The sequence below is a fragment of the Diadema antillarum genome, unplaced genomic scaffold (genome assembly GCF_040938485.1).
Source record: "Diadema antillarum isolate AM-2024a unplaced genomic scaffold, OU_Dant_1.0 seq00000218_RagTag, whole genome shotgun sequence".
In the NCBI taxonomy this organism is placed as follows: Eukaryota; Metazoa; Echinodermata; class Echinoidea; order Diadematoida; family Diadematidae; genus Diadema; species Diadema antillarum.
In genome coordinates this window covers 366,722-379,018 of record NW_027271273.1, presented here as the reverse complement: position 1 = coordinate 379,018, position 12,297 = coordinate 366,722, and the positions used below count along the sequence as shown (strand labels likewise).

Sequence of the window (12,297 nt, the reverse complement as noted above, 5' to 3'; positions counted from 1 at the left end):
CAATGTTGAGAGTCATACATAGATGGGGGTGGGGTTATCTCATTGATACCATATACTATACCCAATGAAAGTTGACTGAAGAGCAATGCCACGGGGCCCCGAGTTCAATGATCAGACTGAATAGAATGATAAAATATCACAAATAGAATGGCTTAAGTTTCATTCACATCGGGCATAACCGGGGCATAACCTGACAAACAGTTTAGAACCTTTCAAGATTTTTCACAATATTTTCAACTTAGACAGTGTTAGCAACGAGCTTTACATCATTCTGCGAAGCGATCACGCTACTAGTAGTAGACGACGCCTCCTTCCCGTTTGGACTATGGAAACAGCTGTCTTGCGCATAGCAGAACACATTTTTTTTTTTTGCCAAATATAAATATAATATAGCATCGTCTTAATTAAGCGTTCCCGTTGCAAATCTAAAGCTCGCTGATATGCCGATGAAGTAAAATATCATGATGTCATCACTACTCAAAGTTCCTCTTCTATTTGTTAACAAAAATCAAAATTGATCTTAAAGTACAGTATAGGCTACATACTATTCTAACAGATCTCATTTCTTTTAAAGAAATTGGAATTAGATGCAGATTTCTGTGGGACTTATAAGGTCATGACATGATTATCTTATCTTAAATAGAATAACGTGTTTGCGAGAAACATTTTCACTATTCGGTGAAAACTTGTGAAACTTTAAATCCCATCACTATATCTTTTTAAAATTCCGGTTCTAGCGAAATTGTCTTTGTTTGATTTGACTTTACTTGTTGAGTAAATTTACACTTGGAGAGGAATTATACATCATAATCATGGTTCGTCTATTAAAATAGAACGACAAAACAAAGCAAAAACCTTCATAATGGTGACACTCTGATGATCGAAGTGAACTATTTAAGTATGTTTGCAAGAAATGCAAACCTCGAAGAATTTTGTATAGGCGACAACTTGGTGTTAAGAATTGTAGTGTAGAGGTTGATATGATTCATCAACGAAACGTAGTCAATTTTTACTACAATGTTCTTGGCTTTTCAAAACATATCCTGATTGTTGTATATTTAAAGCAAACCTCCAGATGATTTCTAGACTTTTACATCTCTGAACATCTATAAAGTGGTTATACTGGTACAGACTTAATACAGTTTATACAAACATTATCTGAATATTAATCTTGAATAATCCTCATCAAATTTCTGCATCGAGCACCTAATAAAGTGAGCATGTGATAACAGACGTGCTCATGCATCCTGCGAGCACCTTAGCATGGTGCGTCAATACCCTATTGTAGCTCCCGCTTCATAGAGCTCCCGCTTCATAGCGAGGCTTGTAAGCTGCAATAATTGCGGTTGTAATGATTGTGCATGGCAGCAGCAAAAATACGCAACCAATCAGTTGCGACTTCATCCACAACTGCAATATCATACAATTATTTACACAAGTTACAAATGATAATGTTTTTTCTTTTAAGGCCGCTGATGTCCAATTCAGGTCCTGTGTCCACTATGGCTTCTGCTGATGTGAATGGATCTTTATTACATGAATATTCAGGTATTGTTTGATTGAAGCAATATATTTTGATGATATGAAACGATTTTTCTTCTTCTTTTTTTGAGAATCACTTCCATCCCTCGATATGTTTCTTGCCTTTCATGATTTTGTCAACAGCAAAGGGGGCGGAGCTCAGTGGGCGCTAAAAACAAATAAACAAGCAAACAAATAATACTAAATCCACAAGACATGTTTTGATCAAACAGTTTTTGAAGTTTTCAATTTGTAGATCTATATTTTTCATCTGCTCAAGCTGAACATATCGTCAAAGTTGATGTCAGGGGATCCGATCCCAGGTGCGTCGAAATGGCGTCGAGTATGGCGACCACGCCCCCTTCAGCCGCATCGCCTTTTGCACGTGCCTGGATGAGGCACTCCAAAGCAAAGAGCGTGCTCTTTCCAAAGTTTCCTTTCAGTGTACAGCTTCATTACGACCGCGCCGCGAGACGCTTCCCGCGGCCGACTTCACCCAACATTCACATACAGAGTACAAATGCTGGCATAAAAGTAGGAAGGGTTCAGCCTTGGACAAGCTGTTCAAGATTCGCAGAGCACGCTATTGTACGCGATCTCCAAGCGAAATTCTGAAGAGCCTCTTCCAGTCCACCGGATTAGCTGGTTAGTACAGTCAGAATGATGATATCTGTATTGTCGATCGTTATTGTTATGTTATGAGCTGATAGATAAACTTTAAATCGGCAATGAAACGACAGTATGAATGTTGCGATTGGGTCCAAACTGCTGTGCAGTGTGTTCGCATGCATGTGTATATCATGGGCAGTCTAAGTCCCGTTCACTTCACCTTGCATGTAATGTATAGTGTGGGTATAGCGTCAGTGGGTACAGGTATTGAATGATAGTACGTGTATTTCAACGCCAACGGTTGCCCTGGTAGCATATGCAAATTACAGGAGATACATGCACAGCATTTACTATTAGCAAGAACTGACTTTGGTTAATGCCGGGTTCGATTCCAAAGTCTCATTGACATCACTGTTAATTATGTGTAACGGTATATTGTAAACCAGAGCGAGGCCGCGGAACGCTTTCAGCGTGTGTGTGTGTGTGTGTGTGGTTGTGTGTGAGGGGGGGGGGGAGGGGTGGTGTCTAGTCTAGGTCAACAGTCAGTAAACCCCCCCCCCCCCCCCCCCCCCCCCCCCCCCGCTTTATAGACGGGAAGGATCTGAGGGCGGAATCTTTGGAAATTGAACTTCATGGCTCTTGTGTCTTTTTTTTCCCCCTGATTTTTCCCCCATTTTTTTTTTCAACCGAGCCAAAAGTGTGTGTGTTTGTGTGTGTGTGTGTGTGGGGGGGGGGGGGGGGGGGCTGCAGGCCCCCCACACGCACACATACTTAAAATGTTCCACGGCCTCTGGTTTACTTACAATTAACCCCCCCCCCCCCCCCCAGTTCCGCGGTCCCTGCACATTCCATCCCGTCTAATGATAGTAAAGGGGCAAAACACTCTACTGTCCTTTGGATAGAAACAGTACGGACTTTTCAATTGTGTGGATGTACCCGCCAGTCTCGTACGAGAGTGGCTAATGGCTGCAGTTCACTTGTCACGTCCGCGGTGTTATCACCCATTTCGATTTTCAATGCATGCCGTTTGCGATGTGCATTGGAATTCTGGCGTTCGACGTGCTGGAGAACCTGGAGCATGCGCAGTTCATTAAAATGACAACATTTTCTTGATGGCCATGTCCACGAGGTGAAATTGAAAAGTCCCTTGGAGGTCCCATGTGTGAGTTAGCAACAGATCTCTTTGGTTAGCAGCGACTCATGCACGTAAAAGATCCCACTTCGTTCGTTGCAAAAAGAGCAGGGTGCCAACCCGATGCATTAGTCCCCTACCCATCCACACGAGAAAAACCTGAATGATGCTAATTATGTTTCTTCATGCCACATCTTTTGACAGATCCTGCGCAGCGAGCCTTTTGATTCCTTGGTTTGATGTAATGAGAGCTCAGAGGGTAGTGTCCAGCATCATGAGAGCCGTTCGAGTTGCCCAGTTTGGTGGCCCAGAGGTCATGAAAGTAGAGACTGGCCTTCCTATTCCAGAACCAGCAGAAAACCAGGTAAGATGCCCATTAGTTACTAATACCATCCAAGCAGTTCATCGGTAGGTATGTCCAACAGTTTTTCAAGAGGCTATGATATGAAGAAGATATAATTCTTAATATGTGGGACTTAGCAGTGGGTAACTGGATGTAGCTTGAACTGCATAGAATAGGTAGGAGAAACCACAGTCACTCCTAAAGAGTTACTGCACCATTCTTTTGATGTTTTCTAGTTAGTATGACTGTTCTTACACTTCAGAATGACTGCTACCATATACCATATTCTTTATTTCAAGGAAAATAAGTATGACCCCCGATTTGCTCTCATTTTCTGCAGAACAATATTTAACTGACATATACATTCTGCAGAACAATATTTAACTGACATATACATTCATACACTGATGTACAAATTCACAGGTAAATTCTAGAATTTTTAGAAATAATACTGATAGATCACTGGAAGGCTGAACAAATTTAGGATCAATCATTCCCTCAACACTCTTGTGATTCACCTCCTCATTCCAATGTATACATTAAAAAAAAAATCATTGTCCAATACAGAATAAGTATGCAGTACAGTAACCTGGGTTACAGGTTTTCTTGATTTTGTTTTCTGTAATCTCTACCTACTTTCATAACTTATGAATGATACTTGATGTAATTTCCCTGCTTTAATGGCTAATGAGTAATCAATCTAAAATTTAGATCTGGTTTGCCTGCAAGTGTATTGATGCTCAGGTCAGGCCTGCTTTGTTGTTGTTGTTGTTGTTACAGTACAGTACACTCCCGTTACAACGAACATGGTTATAACGAAATTCCAGTTACAAGGAAGTAAATGTTCATGCTCCAACATTATCAACTGTATGTTTTTTTTTATCGTTCATTTGTTCGGTTTAACAAAGTTTCAGTATAACAAAAGAAAACTGCCAATCCCGAGGACTTCGTTATAACGGGAGTCGACTGTAATCTGATTGCTGTCTACTGTCCCTTCGTGATGTCTGGCAGGTACTTGTGAAGGTAGTGGCAGCTGGCGTGAACCCAGTGGATACGTACATCAGGAGCGGCAACAGAGCCGTGCTTCCTCCACTCCCGTACACCCCGGGGTCCGACGCTGCAGGGACGGTGGAAAAGGTCGGGTCCAAGGTGCAAAAATACAAGGTGAGGTCTTTCTGGAAGCACTCGAGTGATGGACCTTTGATTGACTTATCTTGATTCTGGTTATCTTCTTCTTCTTTTTTTCATACATAAATGTAACACAAAGTCAGTCGAAGAAAGTTATTGAGTACCGGTATATCATTCTTTGAATTTAACAGTTGAACTCAGGCAAGTGATTAACTAAAATATTATTTTATAAGGATACAGAATGAAGACAAGCAGGTGTTATTTTATGTGTATGCAAACTTTAATAAGAATCACATGAACCTGTCGTTCAAAAGACGAAGTAAGCAACTCTAGATATGACAGAAATACAGGAGACCATCATCATGAGCAAATACTTGATGAGAGTGATAGCCTCAGTGTAGAACAGGTAGGTGATTATTCATACTAAATTTCTCCTGCATGCAAGATTTAAGAAATGCATCAATAGGTGTATAATGTGTAAAAGATATGTTGATTTACCTGAAGTGGTCTGATACTGTTTTGCTGATTATTGTCATGTCATGATTGTGTTTGACATCAGACTGGGTCAGCTTGCATTGCCAATTTCTATTTGATGCAGTCATTTATGTGGGTTTTTTGTTTGTTTGTTTTTTTTGGAGGGGGGGGGGGGTAAATATGCCATCTTTATCCACTTTCTGTATGTTGTTATGATATGTCTTAGAAAATGGCAAACTCCGTCATTGATTGCACAACACTGTGCAGTATGATTTCTTTACTAGTAGGTTTTGAAGTTCCAGTAACACTACTTCTACATATGGGTAAAGTTAGCTTAAGTAGATTGTTCATGCACCTTGTCCATGCTTCTCATCATATCTAGAAGTCAGAGAATTATTAGATATGAGAATATGAAAATTTCAATCTTTTTATATTGTTTTTGACTGACAATTATTTGGACAATAGTTTGACCAAATCTGTACCCCTTCATGCTATCATAATTCCAATTGAAAGGAGATCTATGGAGCTCTTAAGCTTGTATGATACCTCGCATAAAAATGTAAATGTGTTCAATAGGTTGGGTAGCCATTCAGATGTTAGCAGTACCAAGCTTACAATCAGTTGCAATTCTTTCATGCCATTTGGCTTGGACCTTTCTTCCTTGACAAAAAAAGCCTGGGGACAGAGTCTACATGTGCATGCCATCTGCGCTAGGAACATATGGCGAGTTTACCGTCGCTGAGGAAAGCAACTTGTACGAACTCCACTCCAATCTGGACTTCAAACAGGGCGCCACGCTGGGAATCCCTTATTTCACTGCCTACAGAGCTCTCTTTCAAAGGTTCTGATATATATTATATCCTCTTTCCTTTGCTTGTGTCTTCATACTGTAATTAGTCATTTATTTGTTTTGTGTATTTCTGTATGAATGTATTCTGTTCACAGTAACTCCTTTGTGCCTTTGGCTGTATTATTCAGGTTTTACAGTTATTCTCTTGCTACTTAGTGTTAATCAATTCCACCCAGTTATAAAAGTTATTCAGAGTGTAATGCATGCAACAATTTCTTTGCAATTACCATGAGATTATCATTTTGTGACAATTATTTTAGTTCACTTATACTGATAGTGAGTTTCCATTTTATGTAGGCTTTGGATAGGAGGTCATAGATATTTACCTGTATCATGAGCAAAGTATATAATCAGTGATTGCTTGGAAGATGGAAAACACGAGGTGAAATCTTACCTTTTCCTGATATTTCTTTTTGATTAAAAGTGAGTTAGGATGCTGGCTGAGTACATGTGATAAGTAAACTAAAAATATGACATTGCAGATTTTATTGTTTGCTTCCCTTCAACAGAGTGCGCACCTTGCCCGGCCACACAGTGTTGATTCACGGTGCCAGCGGTGCTGTGAGTATTTAGGCAAACAATACCAACTGTTAGCAGTGATGTGTTCAATGCCAACGTGGATATGTAGCCCATTGAAAATGCAGGATTAGCAGAATGTTAATTTGTCTTAAACCATGAAGAATGGGAGAAAAGTGTAAAGAGTAATTAGTGTACGGTATTTCAGCAAAGTATTTTTACTTTTGAAGGTATCTGTTCTACACGTACCTGTCATCAACGCATTCATTCAGTTTTGCTTCTCAACCACTGAAAGCACGAAAAAGCTCAACGTATGAATATGAAAATGTTTGTGGCTTTGTTTGTTTGTGTTTTCACAGAGGATGAAGTGTGAATTGAAAGAGGTTAACAGACTATGCTCCCGATAGCAATATTTTAGCAATCAGTTTTCCTTTAATGGAGATCTCTTGTCCGTAATTCATTCAGGTTGAAGAAATGTGCAAACTACAAACAGTAGACATATTGTGTTGAATTGATGTGTGTTGAAAGTACACAGGAGTACGGGGAAATTCAGTTCATATTTATGAAACAGTATTCTAATTACCTGTGTGATTAACTGCAGATTATGAATCAACTCATGGTAATTCAAAATTCTTTTTTTTTTTCATGTACTATTTTAATTCTGCAGAATGTACATCAATGATGTTCAGGAAATGTCTGAATATCCTCGCGGAGCTGACATTTCAAAGAGCTCCTTTGTATGTGATCCTTATATTGAAACCTTGAAAATAGACATGTTATGCAGTGAAATGTTGAAATGTGTATACAAGAAGACAAAATTTGGTACAGGTGCATAGTGAAATTGATTTGAAACATATTCACAGTTTGGTGTAAATCTTGTGTCCACTGGATAAAATTTTGATACCACTTTCCACGAGTGCACCTTGACTCACCAAAGCCTTTGTAAAGTTCTTGGCTTTTTGTGGTTCCTGTTAAACAGCAAACAGTAAAATAACAAACATTTGAGGTGATCTAAATTCAACTGAATTTGATTTTTTTCTTCTTTTTTTCACCTCCACACTCTGTTTACTCTCTGTAGGTAGGGATTGCTGCCCTCCAGTTTTGTCGTCAGTATGGCATGCGTGTCTTGGGCACGGCTGGCTCGGCAGAAGGTCTGGAGCTGATCAAGAGAGAGGGTGCACATGAAGCATTCAGTCACAGAGAAGAGGGCTACATCAGCAAGATAATGGTAATAAGCTGACACATGAAAATTCAAATACAAAACCAGATGCATTCATTTTTTATCAGTTTGAGATATTGGAGATTAAAGCTGCTAAAAAACAAAGAAAGTAGTTGAGAAATTATTTCCCTATGGAATTAATAGATAAACTATATCATGATGTTGATTTGCTAAATGTACCACTTATATGTCACGCGCACATATTTTAGTGTATGAGAGGGCATTGAATCCCACTCATTGATGCAAATACAGTACCGGTTTCCACCAACGTGGCTTCTTCGCTTCGCGAGAAGACTGCTTAGGTTTTCACATACGTACAAATGAATGGATATCGCAGCATCTTCACTGTGCGAGAAGACAGGTTTGGTTTTCACGTACAGGTATATCATGCATGTAGAAGATATGAACTTGTTTAAATTGAGTGATCTGTCAACTTTAGAATTTTAAACGGTGAGTAAATCCCACTTACTCTGCTGTTAGTCTTGAAATAATTTGTGAGGATATAAAACAAACATGTAAAATAGTGCTATTGAAGTCACCTCATGTACATAGTTTTAACCAGAACCTCTCGGGCCTGGTATATTTGTATACTATTTGACGATAACCATTGAAAACCTTGAAAAGGATGTATATCTGTTTTGCAGGCTGCCACCAACGGACAAGGGGTGGACGTGATAGTGGAGATGCTTGCCAACGTCAACCTACAGAAAGATCTCGACATGCTGAGCCCAGGAGGCACAGTGGCGGTGAGTTTATTAGCTTATTCTCAAGGATAATCCCCAGTCAGGAGCTGTTGATTAGATTTCTTATCTTCGCCATATCAGTTTTTACACGTGTAGCCTACAGCTGACTTTAATTTTTTCTTTCTGCAATATAAAACTCCTCTCCTAGAGGCTATAGAACTTGGCATTTAGCGAGCTGTGTTGGATATCTATAGATTACATAGTGAAACATATGCACTGTATAAGTGGATATTTTTGCGCCACTACTTTTTCGCACTCGGCTGGGTAAGCTGAGTTCAGCATGTTTTTAATTCCGCAGAATCAAGACATCAACAACTGGAACATAGGTCAAGCAAAAATATTTGCATGCTTTTATTGTCACGCTAGTTTCTGGTTGTGCGAAATGTGTGAAAAATTTCAACACTGCGAAAATTTCCACTTTTACAGTATGTGTGTATAGAAATATGTGTGTATCCATTTATGTAAGTATGTGTGTAAATATATATGTAACACACACTCCCAAATGAAGTTATATGTTGTGTTGTGATGGGAAATTCATCTGATCTCTCTCTGAATAACACAGATTGTTGGTAGTCGTGGAGACATCGAGATCAGTCCACGGGCAACCATGGCTAAAGAAACATCTGTTGTTGGAGTAATGCTGGCCCTGACAACTAAAGTAAGTGATACAAATGTTAGAGATATGAAGAGTTTTATCGCAAAACAAGCAAACTCCATTTTATTCAAGTTGAGATATTTGTGATTAAAGCTGCTATAAAAACAAAGAAAATAATTAGAAAATACAGTATATTTTTAATCATAACGTCTAGAATATTCCTTGTTATGTCACAAGTGAGGTATTACTGGAAAGGTTTAATTTTGCTCTATCTGATGATGGACTTTGGAATGTTTAAAAATGGCACTTGGCTCATTTTCCAATAAAACTCTTCATATAAGAGAAAATTAGAGACACATGAGATCAAATCCCAGATTTTATGTGAACAGTACAGTATGTCCCCCAAAAAAATTACAACCGGATTTTTGCATCGATAACTTCCAATATGATTATTACACTGTCTAAATGCTACTTCAGGGTCTTAAAATATAACATCTTAGCTATATTTTGCAGAAAACCCCATTCAGTTTGGTGAAGTGGTCACAGAGAAATGTGGATCATTGTAAAGCATGCCATGGGTCCAATTCTTCCAAGTTTGATGGATGCTCTTGGAACTGCATCAATGTGTGAACACAATGGGCAGAACCTGGAGGGAAGGAATTCCTGACATGCTCTATTAAACTACTTATTTCTCTTTGACCACTGAAGCAAATCGGATGGAGTTTTCTGTAAGATGTGGGTCATAAGTTATACATGTAGTTTCATACCCTGAAATTGTATTTTAATTGATTCACTATTTTTAAAGTTAACATTGCAGAAGGTTCTGTTATAAATTTTTTTGGGGACTTACGATACTGTTACATGTAGAGATGATAGAACTTTTTTTATTTTTTAAACAAAAACAAATACAAGGATGTGCATAGTCATGACAATATACATATACAGGAGAACACCTGTAACATCAAATTTAAAGGAGAATGAACCCCAAATAATGTATGTGAATGTATATATATGAATTGAGGGAAGGCGACAGTAAAAATAGAACACATCAGCAAAGTTTGAGGAAAATCAGACAATCTGTTTAAGGGGGGGGGGGGGGGCAAACCACCCAAAATTAAGGAATATTTACAAATCTTCCTTTCTAGAACCAGAAGTGATAAAGCAAAGGTAATACCATGAGTTAGTTTGTTGATGACTGCAGTTTCAAGTTTGTTCTAGCGGAATCATGGATGCCCCCTCCCTCCCCCCCCCCCCCCCCTTCCCGGCACCCAGGGGAGGGGGGTGTGAGGGATCCAAATGTGGGCCTATATCATACATTTTCATCTTCTTGAAATCAACATTATGGATTTTCACCAAACTTGGCAAGTAGCATTCCTAGAGGGATAGGATCTCATTGTGTTCGAATGGGCACCATGCTCCCCTTGGGGGTCTCCTAGGGGGCCCAAACCTCTTAAATTAAGTAATATTCAATAACATTCTTCTCTAGAATCAGAAGTGATAAAGCTATAAATCTTTTTTTTTTTAACTGCATAGTCCAACTTTTTAAGTGCAGTGTACCTGGCAGGTATTTTTATCATTGTGATGGAATATGCAAATGGACACCCTGTCCCCAAAGCTGCCCCACCCCAAGTTTCCAATGTTCTCAGTTAAGAGTCTGCAAGAATGGATGGAAAGTGAACTTGCGATACTGAGGTGAGCGCGAGAACCACGGGTCTCTTTCTTTTTCGGGGAGGAGGGGGGTGTCAGGGGAGGTGGGTTGAAAATAATTACCCAGGTAGTCTCATGTCAAATGAGTTGTTCTGTCTTTGTGATATTTTGTCAGGCTGAGAGAGAGGCCCAAGTGGCAGCTGTCCATGCAGGGATGGAGGGTGGCTGGATCAAGCCGGTCGTCTACCGGGAGTACTCGCTGGAGGAGGCCCCTGCTGCCCACAAGGAGGTCATCGAGACCAAGTCGACTCTCGGGAGAATTGTCCTGGTCCCATGAGAGGGAGGGGTGGCATTACCATCACATCATCATTCTCTGCGTGAAAGGGCTTCGTGATAGAAATTGATCAATCGGAACCTTGAAAAAAAGGAATTGTTATAGGACTAAGTACCACCAAGGTTTGACAATATTATACACAGTCGACCTTTGCTGAATCAGACTTGCGTGACTGAAATTCTTGGCAGTGTAGACATTCCGCAAAGTCATCATTACTTGAATTGAAATCAATGTTGAATTTAGCATATGTTCAGTGTCTTGTTAACCACACGCATTCTTTTCATCTCATGTGACAGTGACAAGTCTTAAATGAGTTTGACCCATAGAATGTATAATCACAGCTTTATGAAATACTGGAAAACCAGAAACATTTGTAATTTGTCCTATATTCAACTCTTTCACCTACCTTTGATACAGTGTCGTAAATGAATCTCTATTTCTCCTTTGGACAAGTCATGATTTATACTGATTTCAGCTTCCTGAACAGCTTTTTTTATTGGATTGATGTGTCTTGCCATAATTATACCTTTGCCAATTTTGTCATCATCGACTTATTTGAATTACGAAAATCTGAATTTGAAGAAAAAAACTTGAAGATCGCTGCAAAAGCAAAGCTTATGTGCATATCTTTGGTTTTCAATTAACCTCTGTCAGTTATCAAGGTTACCTGAAATATCTGTAATTTTTATTCTGAGTTTTCCAAAAGTTTTGTCAGCATTATACTGTAGTAATTTGTATGTGTAGATCGCTCTGCAGTTTTCCTCCAAGAATCTTGCAATGGCAGTGAAAAAGTTTTTTTTTTTTTTTTCAGTGATGAGGTGAGGAACATGTTTGTGATCACTGTGAGTTGATGATATCTCTGTTTACTGTCATGTCTGTCTGTCAATACTGTGGTATTAGTAAGCAAATAATCAACGTTGGTGAAGGTGATGGGACAAACTATCACTTCCGAGGCGATCTGGATGTAGCTATCTTTCCGAAGCGCAGCTGAGGAAAGATAGCGTACACATTCAGATCACCGAGGAAGTGATAGTTTGTCTCATTGCCTGAAACTAAAAGTTGATTATTTGCTTTATATTCCACATCTAGGGTCCTAGATATTCTCATTTTATTCCAGATCTGAAACCGTCTTAGCTGTGTTAGGGTATCCTCAGGGCTTAGGCTACGTAGTTTACTTTATGACTTA

At 39.2% G+C, this 12,297-nt stretch overlaps 1 protein-coding gene across 1 annotated transcript; it reads left to right on the top strand.

Annotated features, from left to right (window-relative positions):
* The first annotated feature begins 2,090 nt into the window (after positions 1-2,090).
* On the top strand, positions 2,091-11,638 carry LOC139729125 (quinone oxidoreductase-like). Its single transcript, XM_071640055.1, has 9 exons — positions 2,091-2,166; positions 3,467-3,626; positions 4,617-4,769; positions 5,882-6,048; positions 6,567-6,618; positions 7,652-7,801; positions 8,437-8,538; positions 9,098-9,193; positions 10,953-11,638. The coding sequence occupies exons 2-9, from the start codon at positions 3,507-3,509 to the stop codon at positions 11,112-11,114; spliced, it is 1,002 nt and encodes a 333-aa protein (XP_071496156.1). The 5' UTR covers positions 2,091-2,166; positions 3,467-3,506; the 3' UTR covers positions 11,115-11,638.
* The last annotated feature ends 659 nt before the right edge of the window (positions 11,639-12,297 follow it).

Coding starts and splice junctions, on each gene's coding strand:
- LOC139729125 (XM_071640055.1), top strand. CDS start 3,507: ATGAGAGCTCAGAGGGTAGTGTCCAGCATCATGAGAGCCGTTCGAGTT. Junction 6,049..6,566: donor TACAGAGCTCTCTTTCAAAG/GTTCTGATATAT, acceptor TCCCTTCAACAG/AGTGCGCACCTTGCCCGGCC. Junction 6,619..7,651: donor TTCACGGTGCCAGCGGTGCT/GTGAGTATTTAG, acceptor TACTCTCTGTAG/GTAGGGATTGCTGCCCTCCA.